Below are 23,776 nucleotides of genomic sequence, written 5' to 3' on the forward strand. Positions count from 1 at the left end.
GGTTGCGGTTCGTAATAAATAGTTAACGGTTAAACCGGACCGGACCGTTTATAATATATAATTAATTTATATATATTTTATATATGACTATATGTATAACTTTGAACTTTTTTGTGTGCCAAATTTTTTATTGCATGAATTTTAGATTTTTATGTTATGTATAACTTTTGAGAATATTTTTATATCGTTATTTATAGGTTATAGATCTGTTACTTATCATGTTAAATATATATTTTGAAAAATAAAATTAAAAACTTAGTAAAAATAGTACAATTACTTAAAAAATATGAATAATTATAAATTAACTTAAACTGTAGTTTCAAACCAAACCAAACCGTTCTTAATGGTTTGGTTTGAGCAATTTTTTTGGTCCGGTTTGGTTTCTAATATTCAAAAAACCGTTATACTGGTTTGGTTCAAAAATTATGAAAATCCAGACCAAACCAATCCGTGAACACCCCTAGTTTTGAGTGATCTGCTAGCCCATGTTTTCAGTTTCCAGTGCTCTGTTTTTTTCTTCTTTTGGTTCTTTAACAGTTGTACAATGGCACCAAACATGGCTGAAGTTTTCGCCATTAAAGAGGCGTTAAGTTGGATCAAGGATCATGAATGGCATAATGTCAAGCTCGAGTCCGATTGTCTCTCAATTGTCCAAGCTATTCGAAGTAACATCACCATGGTTTCGCCTCTTGGGGGAGTGGCGATGGACTGTCGAAAGCTTCTATCTATTTTCAAACCATGTTTCTTTATTTTTTTTATTAAATGATCTGCTAATATGACTGCGCACAGCTTTGCTAGAGTGTCATATTCTTTTCCATATCGAGTTTTTAGTGGGAGGGATGTTCCTACTGAATTACAGTCTTGTCTTTTGGCTGATTTAGCAAATTAATAAAATTCCAATTTGCATTAAAAAAACAAAAAATAAATTGTTATCTTTAAAGTTTATTTTTATTTTTATTTTTTTGATTTTATTTAAGTTTGGTTTAGGTCCGGGATCAGATTCGAATTCGAGTCAGAGGCCGGGTTCAACGCCAAGACCGTAGAAGGGATTTGGGTTCGGGTCTAGTCAGAGTTTAAAATATTGATTAAGAAAAAAAAAACTACTTAAAAAAATATTGAAAGTAGTTTTTTTTTCAAAATTTTGATTCTCAATTAAAAAATTGAAAAGTCAAAATAATTTTATAGAACATGTTTTAAAAAAATATTTTTACTTTTCCAATTTTAAAAACAACAAACTGATTAAAAAATGTTACTAAACGCCACTTAAATTAATTTATGATTGTGCTTTTAGATTTTATTTACATAAAATACAATTTTTTAGTATATTTTTATGTTATATTTTTTTTTATTTTATTATTAATTTTCTATTATTTATATATTATCTTAATATTTTTTTTGTTACTTTCATGTAATTTATTTATTATTTTTTATGTTTTTATAAAATACTGTAAAAATATAATAAAAAAAAAAGAATTACCTCATATACCATTTTTTTAACTTTTTTTTTTTTCAAATTTAAGGTTTGGGTTTCTAAAGTGGTTACAGCGCTAGTTGCAATAGGGATTTCTATACGATTTTTTGTTGCAAATTAGGTTGCAGCGCTAGTTGCAATAGGGGTTTCGATGTAGAATTTCGTAAAAATGTAAAAAAAAAAAAAAAAAAAAAAAAAAAAGCTGTTTTCAAGTGTAAAGAAAAAAAAGTCCCTAAAAAAAATTAAACGTAAAAATATAAAAAATTTATAAAAATTTGTGTTATATATAATTATCATTGACAATCCATCTTAGTAATTAACAACTAAAAATAGATAAAAGTAGTGAATTGTTACCAGAACATTTGGAAAGTTTTTTACGAAAAAATGGATTTACGAGTTAAGTGCTAGAAAACTGAAACTATTAAGGGTTTAGCCTTAATTTACTCTCTTTATAAATACATAGATTAAATAAATAAAATATATTAAAAATATAACATTTAAATTAGAGGAGAATTATCTCATATACTTTTTTTTTTAACTTTTTTTTTTTAAATTTACAATTGGGTTTCTAAAGTGGTTGCAGCGCTAATTGCAATAGGGGTTTCTATACGATTTTTTGTTGTAATTTAGGTTGCAGCGCTAGTTGCAATAGGGTTTTTATGTAAAATTCTGTAAAAATGTAAATAAAAAAAAAAAAAAAACTGTTTTGAAGTGTAAAAATGAAAATAGATAAAGTAGAGTTTTGGTAATTTATTTTAAATGATAGAATAAAAAAGTTGTTGAGAGTGCTCTAAGTTGCCCAACACCATACTGACATGTCACATCATTTTATTTATTAAAGAAAAGTGTTAAAAGGCGCCAGTTGTATCTAGCACCCCCTTGGTGTAATATCTCTATTAGCGCAATTAAGTATTGTGTCCCGATTATAACCTTTAAGGAATATTGTGAACTAATCGTAAGGCACTACTTCTAGATGGTGCTAGGCACCACTATAGGAGTGGCAAAACGAATTTCGACACAGTATACGAACACGAACACGACACGAATGTTACGGGTTAGGGTCGGTAAAATATGATGTAGGTCGAAAACAGATCGACACGAAATAAAAACGGGTTAAACACGATATGACTCGCTAAACATGAATTTGACACGTGTTAACTCTATGAAATTGAGTTATTTTTCATCATTAATCTTTTGAATTTGTGTTAATTTATAATCTTTTAGGTTTATTTATTTTTTTTTTTATGTTTTGTTTGTTTTATTCATTTTGTTTAGTTTTAGTATTAATTTGTTATTTTGATGTTTTTGTAGAAAAACTTTATAAGAAAAATTAAGTTGAAATTTCAAACCTAAATTTAACTATGTTCTGATTATATATTGAAAAAAATCAAAACATAGAAATTTTAGATATCTTTCTCATCTTTCAAACACATCTTGAATCAACTAATTTAGAGTTAGTATGCAAAAGTTATACGAGTTTTATTGAGAGAGAGAGATTGGAGCAAAAGAATACCTGGACAACAAGCAATTTGCGAGCGCGAGTCTTTTACACGTAAATGCGGGTCTGTGTGGGCTAGACCTTTTACTTATGAATTTAGGAGTAAATAGGTCAAATTTGAGAGGATTTTTCAAGCAATTAACGATAGAGGACATTAGAGAACAAAAAGAAAAGAAGAAGGAGAGGATTGGAGATGAAGATTGAAGTAAGACAACTCTATCTACTTTATTTTCTTTCACTCATATTTTAATTTCTAGTTTTAATATGCTTTCTAAAAATATTATCATAGATGTTTTTATTATGATTATAAATTAAATTCTATTTAGAGTTTTTAATTGAATTTCTTGAAACTTTATTATGAATTAATGCAAGATTTTTATTTCTTATTTTTTGTTTTTTGACATACTATTTCTTCTTCATATAAGATATATTCAATTTGTGATTATTGTGTATATGACTGACTACGCAGCTTTTACATGCTATTTATGAATTCAAATAAGATATGAGATTTGAATATGTTAAAATTGAATAAACATAGATTTCAATTTAGAATGAGAGTATCAAATTGATATATGTAATTTAAGACTGAGTTTATTAAATTAAATTGTATACGACTCGAAATTAAAATGCCTTAATAAAACTTTAAGGTGACATTAGCATTTTTCATGCTGAAATTGTTTTTCTTTAAGATACAACATCATAAATAAGCAATCTTCATTATGTTTTGATGGTTGTTGCTCCAGAATTCGCCAAAAATACGTGGACCAGTCGAGAGGGGACACGTGGATCAGATAACTTGTAAACATTTGCTAAGTCTTTGCGCGCCACAAGGAAGCGCTGTTAGCATGGGTCCCGGAGGAGGCTCCCGGAGTACAAGGTACTCCAGGAAGCGTGCATAGCGTGAAGGCTCTCCGGGATGTGTCAGGTCTCTCCCGAGCAATCAAGTCGCATTTAATGCTGTATGGGAGGAAGCGTGTTGGGACTGTAACACGCAATAAAGTCTGACGGCACAACCCCCAAACAGCAGCGCTACAGTAATGATCATTTAAGTCTAGCGACGACTACTCTGCGAAGAGTCACGTCAATCACAAGGCAAAAAGGACATTCTCCATAAAAACCCTACAGCACCTAGGGATTTGACCATGCATCACCCATGGTATATTCATTGGAAATGCCCAACTTTATGGATACTTACAGATACATGTGTAAGAACAATTCTAGGGATTCCCCCACCAAAACACTATAAATACCCCCTCAAAGCTCATTTAATGGGGTCGAGAATCTTGGGTTGCAAAAGAGCAAGAAGAGTAAATACTCACCAAGAACATTCTCTGTATTTATGAGAAAGACATTCTCTCAAGTGTGGAATCTGTATTAAATATATCCATTAATAACAGAGACTCGTGGACTAAGGCTCATTAACGCCCCAACCACGTAAAAAACCTCCATCTCACTTTCTTACAGCTCTTTATTATAATCATATTTTGATAGTTGCCGAAAACCTCGGTCAACATTTTGGTGCTTTCATTGAGAGCTGAGGAAAGCTGCTACATAACAAGCATTTGACTTCACAACAATGGTGGAGACAAGAAGTACACGTCATCCTCGCCCTCTGGAAGACGCTCAAGATCCCAATGAGGAAGATGTAGCCTCAAGAGCAGCAGAGGAGTCCGAGGAAGAAGAAGAAGAGATAGTTCCCGACGAGAACTACGAGGAAAACCTCGACGAGTATGCCTATGACGGAGGAAGCTACTCGGAGTTGGTGCTCCTTAGACAAAAAGCTATCGATCATGAAGCTGAGATCGAAGCTCAGAAAGCGCAAAATCAAAAAATGCAGGAAGTGATGCTAGCCATGCAGAAAGCCATGGAGGCAGCTGGTATTCACGTGCATCCCAAGGCGATGGCCGCTGGGCTCGACGGGGAGCCAGCGACGTCTTCGCCTAATTCCCAGCAGCAAAGACCTAGGGAACCTAGCCCTATAAGGCACCCTGCTGAGGAAAACCAAACAAAAAACCCTACTTCTACCCCTAGGCGAAAGAAAAAGGCGCAGGATCCGCTCAGATTTCCCTAAAGGGAAAGGTCCGCAGAGGGGCAAGCCCCAAAGAGGGAGTCTTGGCCCTCAGGATCGAGGGGACCGGAAAAGCGTTTCCGTGCACCAGGAACCAGGGGGTAGAGGAAGAAGAGGACAGAGATGTCCTCCCATTGATCTGAGAAATCAAATCAATGGGAATCAAGGTGACCTCCGGGATCACCTTGACCAAAAAAGATACAGGCCCGTGGTCTCCTCGGGTACTGTAAACGAAGGGATTATGGCGGAACTTGCCATACTTCGAAAAGATATTGCTCGAGTCTCCCGGAGGCAGAAGGGAGACGACTCCGACTCGGACAGTGAGGATCGGGAGCCTTGTGCCAAACATATCCTGGAGGCGGAGCTCCCTAAAAACTTCAAGATGCCCGAAATGGCGGCATATGCGGGAACTCCGACCCGGTGATCACTTGTCACGGTTCAACCGTGTCATGACAGTCATGCGGGTCAGCAATGACGCCAAATGCTTGTGCTTCCCCCTCACTCTGAGCGGATCAGCAGAGGAATGGTTCAAAAAACTGGAACCAGGATCGGTGGGTTGCTGGAACAAACTCCAAACCAACTTCCGGAGACAATTTGTCGCCGCCAGGAAGGTTAACTTGGAGGTTAGTGACTTGACCAACATCAAGCAACTGCCCACCGAGACCTTGAAGAATTACATCAAGAGGTTCCGAGAGGAAGCCTCGAAGACCAAGAAGGTCGACGACGGACAACAGCTTGCGCTTCTCCAAGCAGGAATCCGCACTGGGACTCCCTCCGGAACGAGTGGCGGCAAGAAGGCGGCTAGCCTTCGGGACTTCCGAAGCGAGTCCAAAAATATATTAACCTCGAAGAAGCCCAGATCGTGGCTTACGGGGGCTACTATCCCACCGGGATAGCAGGATACATGCCGTGAGTGTCGCCCTCGGCACTTGTCCCGACCGCAACTCCACAAGTAAGTGGCATACGGTTCTCCGCTACTCCGGATACGGCCGTGTGGCCAAGCTTTGGCACCGGCATCTTCCCATTACGGCAACCCGTCCGGGGTGAATGGACGAACTCCTTCGCGGGCTGCCCCGACTGCTAGCTTAACAGGCCCTACCCAGGGGTCGAGGAGCAAAAGGTCCTCCAAGGGCAGCACCCGAACGGGAGAGAAGCGCCAAAAGAAGGGGTACACACCCCAATATACTCAGTACACAGAGCTCACGGACTCTCAGGAACGTGTATATTTTGCCACTAGGCAAAATACGCACTACCGGAGACCCGTAGTTGTACAAAGATAGCTCCCGGAGAGATCCGAGTAAAAGATGCGAGTACCACAACGACATTGGTCATAGCACCAACGAGTGTAAAAATCTCAAAGACGAGATTGAAAATTTGATCCGCTTGGGCCACCTCTATGAGTGGATCAAAAATAGGTTGCCCCACCTTAATCCAGGGCAGGTGGCAGGGGGTATGCCTCCGGGAACGCCAGGGGGTACGGCAGAGTATTGCCTCCATTTGCTCCCGCGAGTGACACCCGGCATATCCCCGGGCTACCGCCCCGGCCTAATGGACGGGTAGCCATGATCTCCGGAGGTCCCCATATCGGAGGAAACACTCGCAAGGAGCGAAAAAGATATGCCGAGGCCGCAAAACACAGTGAGGTGTGGGAGGTTACTCAACTCCCGGCTCAAAGGCCTCGACTAATGGACCAGCCCATAACGTTCACGGAAGAAGACGCCAAGACGGTGCGTTTTCCTCACCACGACCCGTTGGTCATAGAGACCCCCATCGCAAATAAAGTGGTCGCAAGGGTCCTGATTGACAATGGGAGTTCCGTAAACTTGCTCTTCAAAGAAGCCTTCACTGCAATAGGGTTGACCGACCGGGACCTCTCGCCTAGTGGATCACAGCTCACAGGGTTTAACGGGACGACGCTAATCCCGATGGGAAAAGTCAGGCTCCCAGTTACCCTGTGCCCGGATACCCCCTCAGAGCACATTTAAGTATTGCACCTTCGTGGTGGTAGACTGTCCAACAGCCTACAACGCGATTCTAGGCCGACCGGCCCTCGTCGACTTTGGTGCGATTACTTCAATCCGACATCTATGCCTGAAATTCCCTACCCAGGAAGCCGGAGTCGGAACGGTGAGGGGAAATCAGGGAGAGGCCAGGCAATGTTACAATGTTGCCACCCACTTACCAGTACTCATGGTTCGAGGGCCCCCTGAGATAGAGAAGGCTGAAGAGGATGAGTTGGATCCTCGCATAGGGTCCGAAAGGGTCGTGGAACCAATGGAGGACGTCGAAGAAATACCAGTGTGCGACGACGACTCCACCAAAGTACTCCGTATAGGGAAGAGCCTGGATCCGGAGGAAAAAGATAAAATAATAAAAACACTGAAGGGCGCCATCGACATCTTTGCATGGCGCCAAGAAGACATGACCGGCATCAGCCCTCATGTCATCACCCATGTACTCAATGTCAACCCGGACATGCCCCCTGTACAGCAAAAGAGACGCCCGCTCGACTCGGTGAAAGCCGAAGCCTTAGAGAAAGAGGTGGACAAACTCTTGTCCAATGGCATGATCCGCGACGTGTACTATCCGGAATGGCTGGCCAATCCAGTCCTGGTGCCCAAGCCGAACGGGACTTGGCGGGTTTGTATAGACTTCACAGATCTAAACAAAGCCTGCCCAAAGGACTACTTTCCGCTACCCAAGATCGACCAGATGGTAGACGCCACGTCCGGATTTAAGCTGCTGTCTTTCATGGATGCCTATGCTGGGTACAACCAAATAAAAATGCATACGGCAGACCAAGAGTGCACTAGCTTCAGGACCGATAAGGGGGTATACTGCTACCTAGTCATGCCTTTCGGACTGAAAAACGCCGGAGCAACCTATCAAAGAATGGTTAACCGGATGTTTAAAAGCCTCCTGGGACGAAACATGGAGGTATATGTAGACGACATGCTCGTCAAATCCAAAGCATGCAACAGCCATGCAAGCGACTTAGAAGAATGTTTCGAAGTTGCCCGGAGATACGGCATGAAGCTCAACCCGAAAAAATGCACCTTCGGGGTCAAGTCGGGAAAATTCCTGGGCTTCATAGTCAGCCAAAGGGGGATCGAAGCGAACCCGGAGAAAATCCAAGCTCTCCTGGACATGCCATCTCCCAAGAAACATAAAGACGTGCAGAGCTTGACCGGAAAGGTAGCCGCACTGAGCCGCTTTATCTCACGATCCACGGACAAGTGCATACCCTTCTTCAACATACTGAAGAAATGCCAAAAGTTCGAATGGTCAGATGAATGCGAGGAGGCATTCAAAAGGTTAAAAGACCACATGGCCAAACCTCCTATCCTATCAAAACCCGTCATTGGAGAAGACTTGTTCCTTTACTTGGCCGTCTCTGAACACGCGGTCAGCGCTGCACTGGTCCGGGAGGAAGAAAAAATTCAGCACCCCGTGTACTATGTTAGTAAGCGCATGATAGGGGCCGAGACAAGGTACCCGGTCATTGAAAAATTAGTATTCTGCCTCCTGATGGCATCAAGGAAGTTGAGACCGTACTTCCAAGCCCATCCGATCAGAATCCTGACCAATCATCCGCTCCGGCAAGTTCTCCAAAAGCCTGAAGCATCCGGAAGACTCCTCAAGTGGGCGATGGAGCTAAGTCAATTCGACTTACATTACGTGCCCCAGATTTCCGTAAAAGGCCAAGCCTTGGCAGACTTCATCACCGAATGCAATGAAGCCGAGGCAACAGCCAATACACCGGAACCACCAATCCCTACTTGGAGAGTATTTGTAGACGGAGCTTCTAATGAGAATGGTTCAGGAGCCGGAGTGGCTATGATATCACCTACTGGATTGCGGCTCCAGGCTGCACTCCGATTCAACTTCACAGCTTCGAATAATGAAGCCGAATATGAGGCCCTGATAGCAGGGCTAAAATTGGCTAAAGCTGTAGGAGCCAAGAGAGTGGAAATCTACAGTGACTCTCAGCTGGTCGTAAACCAGGTCTCCGGAGAATACCAAACTCGCGGCGAACGGATGGCCGCGTACGTAACAATAGTCCGAGAACTGCTCCACGAGTTCACGGACTATAAAATAGAAAGAATCCCCCGAGAGAAGAACGCTCATGCGGACTGTCTGACTAAGTTAGCCTCAGACAGTGAAATCGAAGAACTGGGGGTAGTACCAGTGGAACGCTTGGCAGAGCCAAGCATCAAAATAAAAGAGACCACACTAACGGTTGGGCAAGAACCCAGCTGGATGGTCCCCATCATAAAATACATAACCACAGGTGAGTTGCCCCAAGAGAGGGCACTGTCTCGAAAGATTCAGTATCAAGCTCATCGTTATGTAATGATGGACCAAATTCTCTACCGGAGAGGACTCAGCATGCCTTATTTAAGGCGTGTATCGGACCCTGAAGCTAGACAAATCATGCTGGAGGTCCATGAAGGGTTCTGTGGAGATCATACGGGAGGACCCAGCCTCTCAAAGAAAATATTGAGGCAAGGGTACTTCTGGCCAACAATGAAAAAAGATTGTATAGACTACGTCCAAAAGTGTGACTCGTGCCAAAGGTACGCGAACATACCGAGAGCTCCTCCAAATGAGATCACTTTGGTGACCAGCCCCTGGCCCTTCGCGGTCTGGGGAATAGATCTCATCGGGTCTCTACCTACGGGAAAAGGAGGGGTAAAGTATGCAATAGTAGCAGTGGACTACTTCACCAAGTGGACAGAGGCTGAGCCCATGAAGACAATAACTGCTAAGAAGGCATTGGACTTTGTTATCAAAAATATAGTGTGTCGATACGGCTTGCCTCACAAAATAGTCTCAGACAATGGAAAGCAATTTGATTGCGAGGAATTTACTGACTTTTGCAACCAACACGGAGTGGTAAAAAGCTTCTCCGCGGTAGCCCGGCCTCAAACAAACGGCCAGGCGGAAGCAGTCAATAAAATCCTAAAGGTCACCTTGAAAAAGAAGCTACTGGCCTGAAGAATTGCCAAGGGTATTGTGGGCCTACCGGACGACCCCCAGAACCACAACCGGTCACTCGCCATTCTCAATGGCGTACGGTTGTGAAGCAATGGTCCCGGTGGAAACATTATTCCCATCCCACAGGAGGACGACTTATGATCCGGCCACCAATCAGGCACTGCTCCAAGAGGCTTTGGATCAAATCGAAGAACTCCGGGATGAGTCTCAAATACGGATGGCTGCTTATCAAAAGAAGGTGACCAAGTATTTTAACTCCAAGGTTAAAAATAGAAAATTTGCTATTGGGGATATGGTCCTAAGAAGGGTTTTTCCAGCCACCCAAGAACCCGGAGTGGGGGTACTTGGACCAAATTGGGAAGGACCATATGAGATCGAGGACGAAATCGGTTCTGGCACTTACAAACTAAAAAGAATGGACGGAACCACCGTCCCAAGAGCCTGGAATGCCGATCACCTCAGAAAATATTACCAGTAGCGAATTAAACTTAGATTTTGTTCAAAGAGTTTGTACCGTCCAAATGTATACCTCCTCTGTATTAAATAAAACTGAGTGCCTTAAAAACAAAGTTTCTATGCCACTCAGGGGGGTACTAGGGTATACCGCACGGACAAACAAAAAACAAACTAAGTAAAATATCCTGACCCAAAGGGCAGGTCAAAAAGTATGCACAAAAATAAAAAGCATAAGTATAAAAACCCTGAGCCAAAGGACAGGTTAAAATATATAAGTGTGACAAATAAAGATCGCATAAAAAATATCCTAGCCCAAAGGGCAGGTCATTTACATATAAATGGCCCGGGGACAGGCCTTAAAATATAATTGTCTCCCCTTCAAATGAAAGCTGCCACCTATATGTAAATTGTTCTAAGGCAGCAGCAAATATATACAAACAAAAAAAAAAAAGAAGAGTTATCTGGGTCAATAATACGGCAGCTCAGTCAGCCCGCGGAGGAAGACGAGGTCCAATCCGTGCCTCAAGCGCGGCATCAAGCTTCTTCTTCTTTTCCCAAAATCTGGCAATCATCTCCTCGGGTTTGGGATAAAAAGTAAGCTTGATACTTTGATCATTGGTGGCCCAAGCCATATAGACACCATCATCAAAACGCTTCGGGCACCGGGCGCAGGAAACAGGAGAAAGGAGCTCGGCCCTCTTGGCCTTCTTGGTGGATTGTTCTTTGAAATCCCTAAGCTCCTTCAACTCCGCAGCTAGAGCGGCCTTAGACTCAATGTCCGACTGGTGAGTCTCCTCTAAAGATCTCACCTTGGCGACCATTTCATCCAAAGCCTCCCTGGCCTCCCGGAGATCTCGCCTGGCCTTCTCAGCAGCCTCGGTTTGAGCCCTTAGTTCCTCCTGGTGATGGGCCTCCATCCTGTCTCTCTGCTGAGCCTCGTCCCGAATCATGGCCTCCGCCTGAGCCTCCCTCCGTTTGGCCTCCTCTTCCTTGGCCTTGGCCGCTGCCTCCTGGCGCTCGGCAGCCTCCTGGTAGATCTGCCTCTCCGCTGTGAGGTCCTGAAGGACCTTCCTGACGTCATTCATGTCCCCAAAGTCGGACAGAGTGAAGCCATGGTTTATGATGTTCTTGGAGAGGCGGCCAGCCTCAGCAGCAAGCTGAACCATAACGAAGTATAAGGAAAAATTTCTCAAAGGAAGAAAACAAAATACAAGCAATAAAAGGAAACGCAAAAATTGCAAAGTACTTACCACCGTGAGAGAATGGCTGAGGTCCTGGACCTGGAAGATGGAGTTCAGGGAAGCGCAAGTGGCAAACCGCTTGGGCGCGCAACGTGTGAGCTGAGAAGCGAACTCGCCGGTCATCTCCGCGGCAAAAGGAGCCAAGGTAGGCCCTAGGAAGCGACGGAACCAGTCCGATAAGGGGTCCAGATTAAGGTCTCACGGATCCTGGTATTCCGGGTGGTTGATGCTCGCCTCAACCTCAGCTCGCAGAATCCTCCTAAGGGCCTCCACTTCAGCATACCCCCGGGAGTACTCATCCATAGCATAGTTGTGTTTGGCTATGCGAAGCTCCTGCCTCACCTCGTCCCCCGGAATCGGGGTAAGCTCGATGTGGGGAGGAGCAGGATTTTCCTCCATCGGGGAGACCCCGCCGTCTAGGCCATGGGCAGGAGTGTCGGCTCTCCGAGGCCTCTTCGGCTCATCCTGGGCAACCATCTTGCCCTTACGCTTGCGAATCATAGCCGCTTCAGGCTCCTCCTCGTCCTCCTCTGCTACCTCCGGAAGGGCTTGAGGCTCTCCTGCACCCTCAACGGCTTCCTCCGAGAAGTCCCACCTTTTCCCTTGGCCTTCTCCCGGAAGCACCTCCTCGTCATCCACTAAGTCAATAGTTTCGGGGGGAGCGCTGGAAGAAACCTTCAAGGAAGGGGCCAGGGGAGAAGGGGTGAAGGCCGGAGGAGCCACGGGAGTATGAACCCCGGCGAGCTGTTCCAGGATGGCATCCATGGAGATATCTGTTTCAAAAAATAAGCAAGTGTTAGAAGTCCGTGAGGAACCGCTTATACAAGATACAGCAAATAAGCTACTCCTACCCGAACTTCCTAATTCGGCCCTAGCAAAGTCCTGTACTTTAATGCTGGCGGCGTCATCTCCGAGATAACTGTCCGAGGGCCGAAACCAGCTGGACGTTATGTAAGCTGATGGACCTAAGGGAATAGGTTCGGAGGGCCGCAGCCCATCCGGACCGACCTAGGTAATCTCCTAAGTTCGTAAAATAAAATTCCTTCAAACGATCCCCCCACCGGGTCAACGGCATCTTAAATCTACGAAGACGCTCGTCGAACCCTACGGGCCTATGACTGGTGTATTCATCAACGGAAGGAACATAGCGAATTATCAAGGGAGACTTACCGCCGCACCGGAGGTGCTAGCACGGAGCACCCGAGTTTGGTTCGGGGGCTGAAGGCTGTGGCCGGGAAGTCTGCTTCTCGGAAGAATCTTCAATACAGAGGGGCCTCCCGGCAGGACGATCCCCAATCTCTTCTTGAAGTATCTTGTCAAAAAATTTAGCTTCGGACTTCCCGCCAATGGCTTGGCTCCTTCGCACCACCGGACTCCCCACGCGAAGCCCTCTCCCAGAGGCAGCCTGGGCCTTAGAGTACGCCTTCTCCTGGGCCTTACGTAGAGATAATCTTGGTACTTCTTCTCTGCCGTGGCAATAAGCTCATCCCGGAAGGCCTTCTCCGCAACCGGCGCCCTCACATTGGGGCAGATGACCCGTGAGAGGTTGGAGTCATCCACGGATTGGTGAGAAAGGATAAGTTTGGCCTTTCTACAATTCTCCGTGGTGACCGTGCCCCGAGCATCAAGATCGGCGTGGTCATAGGAGGCGAAGGCTTGGGCCCTTCGAAGGAAAGCCTGAGTGGGAAGCGTCCGCTGGTAAGGTGGGATCCGCACCCACTCCGTGAGAAGCTCCGGGTGGTCCACGGCCCTGAACCCGGAAGAAAAGAAAAAGCGGTGGCGGTACTCCTTAACGTGAGTCTGCCTATTATACGGAACCACCCCCTCGTTAGCAGGGTGGATCCGGAACCCATAAAAATCATCCTTAAGTTTGTCCCCTTTCTTGGGGACGGATACAAGTTCATAAAAATATAAAATTTCCGCCGGGCTAGGAGACCCCCAGCCACGGGCGGTGTAAAAAATAAATAAGCCTGAGAGCAGGCGGTAAGCTTGAGGAATAAGTTGGTATGGCGCAAGGCCGACAAATACAAGAAAATTAACAAAGTAATCTTGAAGCGGGAGCATGGCACCGGCCATCAAATGGGTCTGACTCCAAGCCCCGAAGCCGTCATAGTTATGGTTAGGCGTCTCCGAGTCACGAGGAGGCCGGTGAAAGGTCCTTGAGGTGGAGGGTTTGATCCCAGCAACATTAATAATGTTCTCCAGCTGGTGAGGACAAGTCAGGGTGGATCGAAGCTCGGCCGCTTCCCAACCAGTCGCACGGGATTTATACCCCTCCTGGGCAACGGGTCCCAGAGAAACCTCCTCCAGCGTGGCCATATCTTTTCCTTTCTTCTTCGAAGATTTTGAGCCAGAAGCAGACATTTTGTGTTCTGAGAAAAACAAAAAAGGGAAAAAGAAAAGTCCAGCAGTTAGGTCCCATACCAAACCCTAAATCAAGAAAAAGGGAGTGGGGGTCCCCTAACCGCTGGAAAGAGGCCCCCTCCGGACACGTGTCACATGAGAAACTCGGAAGAAAATTCCTGAACAAGTGTCGGGTGCAGTGAAATCACAGAAAGTGGTTTCGCAAAAAGAAAAGAAAAAAAAGAAAAACCATCCTATGCCCTAAGTAACTGTTAAACGAAAAACGCATGGCTCTCTTCAAACAAAGCTGTATGATTACATCAAAGGCATGATAATGGCGATTCTACAACTAACGCAGTAAACATAAAGCGGAACTCGAAGAACTCAAACACTCACACACCCAGAAGTCTCAAAATACGAACCCAGAAAGCGAACGAAGTAAATGAAAGCATGTTAATAAGGATGCAAGAAACTTACAGTAGATCGTTGAACTGGGGGTACTGAATGTGGTTGAGTGAAAGTTGAGAAGAACTGGCGAAGTCGAATACTGGAAAACTGAAAGAAGTGTCTAAGTATTAAGACAGTTCGTGCTACTTTGAGGAATTTTCTCTCTGGGAAATTCGAGCAGAAATGGCAAGGAATGGAAAGTAACCGAAATGAAGGAAAGGTGGTGGCTTTTATAGGCAAAAACGCATGAGGAACGGGCGTCATCACCTACCAACCGCACGGTGGGGGAGATGCACGATTCGAATTCCCGAAAATCAACGGATCGGATCAATCTGCCATAAAGGCGGTGGAAACATTTGAGTATCCGTCTGACACCATTAATGCGCCGCATCAATCAAAGGGCGTGAAACGAATCGACCTCTGCAAAAGCGAATCGCTGCATTCAATGCCATCATTAGACACGCCTTCACGCGCCCCAAGCTCGTGTCAGAAGACCGAGGAGGCGGCTGGAGACATTCCTGCAGAAGGAGAATCGCTGCATTAAATGTCATCATTAAATGTGCCCCCACGCGCTCGAGGCTTGAGCCAGGGAAACGAGGAGTCGACCGGAGGCACTTGAACAAGCCTTGGTTTATTTTTACTAAGTAAACAAGGCTTGGGGGTAAATGTTGCTCCAGAATTCGCCCAAAATACGTGGACCAGTCGAGAGGGGACACGTGGATCAGATAACTTGTAAACATTTGCTAAGTCTTTGCGCGCCACAAGGAAGCGCTGTTAGCATGGGTCCCGGAGGAGGCTCCCGGAGTACAAGGTACTCCAGGAAGCGTGCATAGCGTGAAGGCTCTCCGGGATGTGTCAGGTCTCTCCCGAGCAATCAAGTCGCATTTAATGCTGCATGGGAGGAAGCGTGTTGGGACTGTAACACGCAATAAAGTCTGACGGCACAACCCCCAAACAGCAGCGCTACAGTAATGATCATTTAAGTCTAGCGACGGCTACTCTGCGAAGAGTCACGTCAATCACAAGGCAAAAAGGACATTCTCCATAAAAACCCTACAGCACCTAGGGATTTGACCATGCATCACCCATGGTATATTCATTGGAAATGCCCAACTTTATGGATACTTACAGATACATGTGTAAGAACAATTCTAGGGATTCCCCCACCAAAACACTATAAATACCCCCTCAAAGCTCATTTAATGGGGTCGAGAATCTTGGGTTGCAAAAGAGCAAGAAGAGTAAATACTCACCAAGAACATTCTCTGTATTTATGAGAAAGACATTCTCTCAAGTGTGGAATCTATATTAAATATATCCATTAATAACAGAGACTCGTGGACTAAGGCTCATTAACGCCCCAACCACGTAAAAAACCTCCATCTCACTTTCTTACAGCTCTTTATTATAATTATATTTTGATAGTTGCCGAAAACCTCGGTCAACAATGGTTTTTATGGGTATTTTTAATTTTGTGTCTTTTTCAGCTTTCGTGCTATTTTTTATGGCTTGACCCTAATTATTTAGGATAGTGTTGTGGTACACTCAATGAATAAGAGAAGTAATTCATTTTGTGTTATTGGCTTATACATCAACGATTTTTCAGTTTTAACAAATAAGTATTCTTTATATATATAGATTGTTTTATATTATAATATGGATTATTTTACATTTTTCTTTCATTTTAGCTATTAATTTTTCATTAAATTATGTAGTAATAGAATTTTATTTATTTTTGTTTTGTAGGTCAGTTTTGTGGAGAGCTTACGACTACAAAGACTTTGCCGATAAGATTAATTCAAAGATTGTCTCTTCTAATAACTGTTGTTGCTTGGTGTTGTTTGTTTTTTCAGCTATCAACCAAGGATGAGTGTTTTAATGAGCTTGGGATGGTGTTTGAGGATGTTAGAATTTTATTGTCTAAATTTCTATGGACAGTTTTGTTCTATGTGGCTTGCGATATGAATTTCTGCCGCTCATGGCTTGGCAAAGCATGTCTTTCGATTAGACGATGAGCTATCATGGTTCGAGAAAGTGCCCCCACCAATTATAGAGTGCCGCGTTGTTAATCACGTGTGATTTTCATCATCAAATAGACCCAAGTATTCAATTGGTAGGGGACATTTTTGCTTGTTTTCGAAAGCCACCATTGAATCGGACAGCTGGATCACTATGCTCTTACACTTGTTTTCAAAAGCCCATTATTTTAACACATTTGAACTCTTCACATCTATCTTTGACTATCTTTAGCATGACCTTAATTACAAGAACATATTGATTGTATATTTCATTGGTAAGTATATGGGAAAATTTATCAACACAGACGCCTTAACTTTACCAAGACTCCATTGAAACATCAATAATACCAGCTTTGTTTAAAAGGTGAGTCAATTACCGAGATGGGAGGAGGAGGACACATATGAAGCAAAAAAAAAAAGTCATCTTTTTTCAACTACCAATAAACAAGTACAAAAGAACTCAAAATACCATGAAAATAGAAAACGTATTATAATCGTTCGTTTTCAGTCAATCTGAATCTACTGCGCTTTTCTCCTCTACCCGAATGCTTTCGCCTTCTCCTTCCAGCCAGCCTTTTACATTCTTCACAATCACAGATCGGTACTCTTTCAGGTTGCATGTTGCTCCTCCTCCGCAAATTTGAAAAATCTGTGGTGCACAGGTTTGTTTAATTCTTTTTGTCTTCTCTCGATGTAATAATAATCGCTTGATGAACAGAATCTCTTAGACTTGTGATTGATTGTGTTGTCTGAAAATTCAATTTTTGTAGAGTTTGGCTTAAAGTTGGGTTTTTTTTTTCATCTTTCCGTTCCGTCCCTATTGGTCTTTCACCAATTACTTTGTCTGTATGTTTGATATTTGTTCTAGGCCAGCTCTAAGCTTCTGTCTTCTTCTTCTTCTAAGATAAAAACTTGATTTTTTTTGGCCTTTGGAATGGATTTATTAGGTTACTTGTTTACATGCTTCTAGGTGTCCGTCCAGCACCTTTTCAAAAAGACTTTGATTTAATTGGTAGTCTGTCATTTGCATGTGGTTTCTAACATATTGGTTTTCTTCTAATTCTTATTCTCTTGTCATAGTAATTGTTCTTTTCTTTGTGTATATTAAACTTCAAGTATATTCTAGTGTGACTCTTAGCTAAGTGTTGGTTTAGTTCATTAGTCTTTTGCTTCTCGAAAGAATTATGTAACTTACCTTTATCAAGTTATGATCTAAGCTATTAGTTTGCTTTACTTATTGGGTTTAAACCTGTCAAATGTTTTAAGTGTTGATATATGAGTTAAGAACAAAAGTTGTCCTGTCATGCCCTTGGTAGTTCTATCAAGTTTAGTGCAGTTGTCAATGGCAAGTTGTTTCCAACATATTATTTTGGTTTTGTCAATATTAGATACAATAAATGGTGCTCAATCCACCACAAACATGATGAGCAACTATCTTTATCTCATGTTGAGATGCAAGTATTATATAATAGATAGTGTTTCTTTACCAATTAAATTTTCATAAACATATTTCAGTTTCTGAGTTTCAGAACACCCTTTTTTAAATCATAGTTTTTCAATATTGAATCAATCAGAGTTTGATGAGGAGCTCAATATAGAGGGACCGGCAGTATTGCTGGCTATCCAACAGCAACAAGACAACACACTTTTCAGTCGGTAAGCTTTTTAAGTCATTCTCTTTCACTTTTCAGTTGGTAAGCTTCTTAAGTCATTCTCTTTCACTTTTGAATTGCACACATACCTGTACAGCTTTACTCTATTGCTGTTTTAAGACTCAAAGCTTGCCCAAAGAGAAGGGCCATGGGGGATCTTTATGTGTGGCTCATATCTTTCTTCATCCTCATTGCTCTACTCATCCTTATTGTTTACCAGGTTAATTTCTAATCCACTTTAATTTATTGTTATGTATGCATATACATACATATAATTGTTGGGTGTGTCAGAGCATTGAATTTTTGGGATGGACAAACTTGTTTATTTGGATTCAATATCATGGTTTGCAACAACAAAGGGTTTTGAAAGTTGGGGTATTTGAACAAGGCTAAAAATTTGCTTTCTTGTATAGTGTTGCAATTACTTTCCTTTTCTCACTTGTTAAATAAAATGGACCATCTAAGGGCCTTTTCTGATGGTTTGTGCTCATAGGGTGTTTTAAACTGAAAAAGGGTTTTTCTTTCTTAATCATTTGTCATTAGAATGAGGAAAGTATTCGCAGCTACCTCTGTGGGAAATCTTAGAGGAGAGCAGAGTTTTCTTAATATATATATGTGTATACATGTATATTGATGTTTGAACCATGAACTTTGCATTCGTAGAACTTTCTGCTTGTTGGGGCATGTGATTTGCTTACAAGCCTTTTGACTTTCCTTGTGTGTGTCATTGTTTTTGCAGTTCTTGACTATTTTATGTTGGATTTTATTATAATCACATGTAGTATATTATGACTGTAAATGTGAATTGCGTGAAAGTAAAATGCACTAAATTCGGGAGTCCAAAAGTTTTATAAAATGTTCTTGATGGAATGAAGATGTGAATGAAAGATATCACTGATTTCAATCGGGTCCATGAATCTAAGAACATAATTTTAATAAGCTCAAGATTAGTTTTGGAAATTTTTGCTCTCAAAAGATTTGTGTTTTCAACTTCCTAGGAATAGTCTGGTCTTGAAATTGTTCGACTTGTAGGTTTGAACATCATTATTTTGTACACAAATAACCATTGATACAATTAGCAAGTCAGAAGTTAGATAGCATTATACAGCTGTTAACTTAACTGAAAGCGTCCATTATGAAAATTGGCATTAAGCGTGCTCTGGGCTTGGATGTAATAACAGTTTAAAGACTAGATTTTGGAGTAATGTTACTGATTCTTTCTTCTAAACGAAGTGATATATTTTGCTCTAACACTTAATTTAATTGCAGCTTATGTGTCTTGCTGATCTAGAATTTGATTATATCAACCCCTACGACTCTTCAGCAAGGGTAAATAGAGTGATTTTGCCCGAGTTCATTACACAAGGACTGCTGTGTGTCTTCTTCTTTCTATCAGGGCATTGGGTTATGTCATTATTGTGTGGTCCGTATCTCTATTATAACGTGCAACTGTAAGTTCTCATTCATCCTACATGTTGCTATGCAGCACTTCATAAAGTGCAATTGGGTTATGTCATTATTTAGATTTTGAAAGCTAAACGCTAAAAGGTGTAATCTTTTTATTGGTTCTGATCAGATATGCGCGGAAGCAGCACCTGGTAGATGTTACTGAGATATTCAACATGCTTCATAAAGAAAAGAAGCAAAGGCTTTTCAAACTCTTTTATCTCATTATCCAACTGTTTCTTTGCATATTTTGGTATTGTGACAGAGAAAAACTTTGCTTGCTATTGCAAAAAAACCATGTTTCGAATGATATGATTTACTGTGACACTAATTATCTTCCTTTGTGCAATATGTTGCAGGATGATCCTAACTGCACTCGAAGATCATGACGATTAATGAGGATAGTTGCTTTCTAGTGGTTAGCTGCCTAAATGGTTGCTTGGTACAATATGGGATGCTATATTTAGATACAAGTCCATTTGTTAAGGAGGGAACTTGGTGTGACTTTTGCAGTGTTTTGTATAAGCTGCAGCCGCAAGGGAGCTCCCGGGTTAAGTTTGTATTAAGTTATTAACTAAGCTAGTTTACTATTTCCATGAGTTTCCGGAAATAGGTTTGCTCACATATTTAGCTAGCTTTGCTACTTGTTTTCTGAGTAATATATGTATTAGGTTGTTCGAGTACTTTATTTTGTTTTAATGTAAAGCAATGATTGTTGTTGTAATAAATGTCTAATCATAATAAAGAAAGAAATACATTAGCTCAATCTTCAATATTTGAAACAAATAATTGCTAGTTATCAGGGGGAGTTGTCATGAACTCCTTTAGCCATGATGAACAATATATAACCTTAATCCATCAATTCAAGAGAACTGTAGACATGATTTCCAAAGGCCTTGATAAAAACAAGAGGACCTTAATCCATACAAGTTTTTCAACCGATATAATTGTTTTAACACACTTTGGACCACTTCCTCATTGTGTAGAATAAAACTAACAATATCAATACCCACTTCTTTAAATTCCAGTTCATCCACATGTATCCTTTTGGAAGAAAAAAAAAAGTAGTTTCACATTTCCAACTGTGCCCAAGATTAGGCATATTCTTTACTTTTCTTGGGATTAATAAGAGAATTTGTATACGAATGTTAAAACAGCAAAATGTGTCTCCTTGACTACCATCTTCAAAACATGGAAAATTCAATTCCTTTGAGTCTCTCTATAGTAAAAAGTTTACATAATAGTAAAAAAGTATGATTCCTTGTTTTGCAGGCTGATGCCATGACTGTCATAAGCCAAAATCCTATATCTCTTTATAACATTTGATGTTTTTCCTATCTTAATAAAATTAGTTTTTGAATCAAATGGCCCATTTTTTAAAAAAATAAATAAATGTGGAGAAAACTGTTAGTCTACCAATAATTGCCACAAGAACATTCACCGTTTCTAAAATGATGAAACCTCTTCCCATCTCTGACAACAAGTTCCCTCTCCACCACTCTTGATAGGAACTTAAAAAAGTTATGGCAATCTCCACAAATCCTAAGATTTTTGAAGACCCTAACTGTGGCTCCTTGTGGAATATTCAAGAGTCCAAATGCAACAGCAAGCTTCTCACTGTGAGTAGACAAAGCGTACTCTTTATGCTCCTCACACTCAGTGTCATGTAACACAAATTTTGTATCAGGGATATATCCCAACTTCCTAATTTCCAATCCCAGTTTCTCTAAATATTTGTACACGGCTTGAACCCTGGGATGTGCAGTGTCATCAACCAAGAAAACATGTACTTTGTTCTCAACTTCAATCCAACTACAACCGGGTTCCTTCTTGATCCCTCGTCCTCTCATTAGTTGCCGAATTTTTGCCACATTATCCCACTTTCCAACATTGGCATACATGTTTGACAAAAGCACGTAGGTTCCATCATGCTGGGGTCTCAGCTCAAACAGTCGTTCAGCAGCTTCGATTCCTAAATCCATATTCCCATGCGTCCGACAACCAGAAAGAAGAGATTCCCAGACTGCCACACCTGGCTCGAATGGCATTGAATCAATCAAGTTTCTTGCTTCTGAGAAATTCCCAGCTCGACACAGCAAGTCAATCATCCGGGCATAATGATCTTCACCTGGGGAAATGCCATAAGTGCTCAACATAGAATCAAAATAGTGTTGTCCTTCTTTGATCAAACCAGAGTGGCTGCAAGCTGAAAGAATTGTGAGAAATGTTATTCTATCTGGTTGGATATCTTCTTTCAACATCTGTTCAAAAAGTTCTAGTGCTTGACGACCGCGACCGTGCTGTGCCAACGCAGCAATTAGAGCATTCCAAGAAACTGAATCTACATAAGGCATAGTAAGGAAGGCCAGCTCCGCAGAGTCAAAATCTCCACATTTCGCATACATGGTAACAAGTGCATTTCCAGCTGATAGGCTACTATCATGCCCCAAATGGATTACTTGAGCATGGAGTTGGCGTCCATTCTCCAATGCCCCAAGAACAGCACAGGATATAACCACTCCAGCGAATGCATAATCACAGGGTTCGAAACCTTCTGTTCTCATTTGGTTAAAAATCTTTATAGCTTCTTCTCCATATCCATTTTGTGCTAAAGCAGATATCATTATGGTCCATGTTAGAAGATTTCTCTCTGGAATTTCACTGAAAAATGATTTGGCATCCTCGATTTGCCTTGCATCTACATACCCTGATAAGATAGCATTCCATGAAACAACATCTCTTACAGACATCTTATTGAAAATCTTCCTTGCTGTATCCATCTTACCACATTTATAATATAACGTAACCAATGCATTACTCACTGGCAGTGAGAATTCTGGAGTGGACTTTGCTTCTGTTCTTAAAATATAAGCATGTAGCTGTCTTCCAAGTTGAAAGAAACCCCCATTTGCACATGCACTGATGACATGCGTGTAAGTGAAATCGTCCTGAGAAACACCCTTCAAAAGCATCTTCCTGTAAATTTGCACTGCTTCTTGAAAACGGCCATGGTGCACGTAACCCGAAATTATGGCATTCCAAACAATTCCCAACTTTTCAGTCATCCCATCAAGAAATTCCGTAGCTGCAGCCAAGTTGTTGCACTTCACGTACCCGGTAATTATCGTTGTCCATGATAACTCATCCTTTTCCAACATGTCATCAAACAAAATCCTAGCTGAAGTCATCACTGAAGCCGATGATGACGAGGCCATTGACGACGATGCACACTTGACATAAACAGATATCAATGAATTCAAAACCGAAGTAACAAAACCCAACCCAATCTTCACAACTGCACAATGCATTTGTTGACACTGCTTTTCATCGTCAACTATAAGCCCCAAAGCACTGAGAACACTGGATAAAGTAAAATCATCAGGCCCAACACCAGCCCGCCTCATGTCATGAAAGGTTTGAATAGCAGCAAAGCCATCATTGTTATGAGAGCAACAAGTGATCATGGCATTGTAGAAAACAGTATCTCTCATGCTCAATGGAGTTGCAAAGAATATATCCCTTGCTAACTTAAGACTCCCAGCAGCAGAGTAGGCAGCAATCATTGTCGTTCTCGAAACAATATCTGGTTCAGGAATTTGGTCGAACAGTTTGCGACCATAAGTCAAATTTGATGATTTGCAGTAGATGTCCATCAAACGGTTGAGAATATGGCCACGTGGACGAAACCCAGAAGCAATCATGTGGGCATGTACGTGTCGAGCTAGAGAATCTGAAATGGGGTTTTGGAGGCGGCAAAACTGCAACTGGGTTGCATATCGATTTGCCAATTTTCCAACTTCCATGGTGGTTCTCATATTCATAACTGTGAAAACTCATGCTTTGCCAGTCTCATAAGAACAATCAAAATAATCGAGCTAAATTACAGATAATTAAAACAAATGGAACACATAAATGTAATCAGCTCAAAATTTTTTTCTCCTTAGATATCTATGTATGTCTTTAACATAGGCAATGAACTTTTATATATAGAAAAAAATCCTCTTCTATTACTTAACATTGTTATTTTTATTATTTTAAACTTTGTCGGTTTCACAAAAGAAAAAGAAAACCCAACTTGCTTGTTGGTTCCCCAATGCTAAAATTATATTCCACAATGCTCTAAATGTAAATATCCATT

General features: G+C 41.8%; 3 protein-coding genes across 5 annotated transcripts; 1 reads left to right on the top strand and 2 right to left on the bottom strand.

Annotated features, from left to right (window-relative positions):
* Window positions 1-423: 423 nt before the first annotated feature.
* Window positions 424-11,855, bottom strand: LOC133033786 (stress response protein NST1-like). The gene is made up of 3 exons (XM_061108819.1): window positions 11,742-11,855; window positions 11,162-11,648; window positions 424-560 (listed from the first exon to the last, which is right to left on the bottom strand). Exons 1-3 carry the CDS (start codon window positions 11,853-11,855, stop codon window positions 424-426), a joined length of 738 nt encoding a protein of 245 aa, XP_060964802.1.
* Window positions 11,856-16,646: 4,791 nt separating this feature from the next.
* Window positions 16,647-20,404, top strand: LOC133036480 (protein cornichon homolog 4-like). 3 transcript variants are annotated; one of them, XM_061113033.1, is made up of 6 exons: window positions 16,647-17,202; window positions 18,115-18,196; window positions 18,290-18,412; window positions 19,462-19,643; window positions 19,769-19,891; window positions 19,998-20,404. In XM_061113033.1, exons 3-6 carry the CDS (start codon window positions 18,341-18,343, stop codon window positions 20,032-20,034), a joined length of 414 nt encoding a protein of 137 aa, XP_060969016.1. In that variant the 5' UTR covers window positions 16,647-17,202; window positions 18,115-18,196; window positions 18,290-18,340; the 3' UTR covers window positions 20,035-20,404. The 3 variants fall into 3 exon arrangements, with proteins under 3 accessions (XP_060969016.1, XP_060969014.1, XP_060969018.1); XM_061113035.1 differs by having other exon boundaries at window positions 16,738-17,153; XM_061113031.1 differs by having other exon boundaries at window positions 16,707-17,153; window positions 19,769-20,404.
* LOC115695859 (pentatricopeptide repeat-containing protein At1g25360-like) lies at window positions 19,997-23,776 on the bottom strand. Its single transcript, XM_030622947.2, has one exon. The coding sequence runs from the start codon at window positions 23,457-23,459 to the stop codon at window positions 21,051-21,053; it is 2,409 nt and encodes an 802-aa protein (XP_030478807.2). The 5' UTR covers window positions 23,460-23,776; the 3' UTR covers window positions 19,997-21,050.

This window comes from Cannabis sativa, chromosome 1, assembly GCF_029168945.1.
Source record: "Cannabis sativa cultivar Pink pepper isolate KNU-18-1 chromosome 1, ASM2916894v1, whole genome shotgun sequence".
Taxonomy (NCBI): domain Eukaryota; kingdom Viridiplantae; phylum Streptophyta; class Magnoliopsida; order Rosales; family Cannabaceae; genus Cannabis; species Cannabis sativa.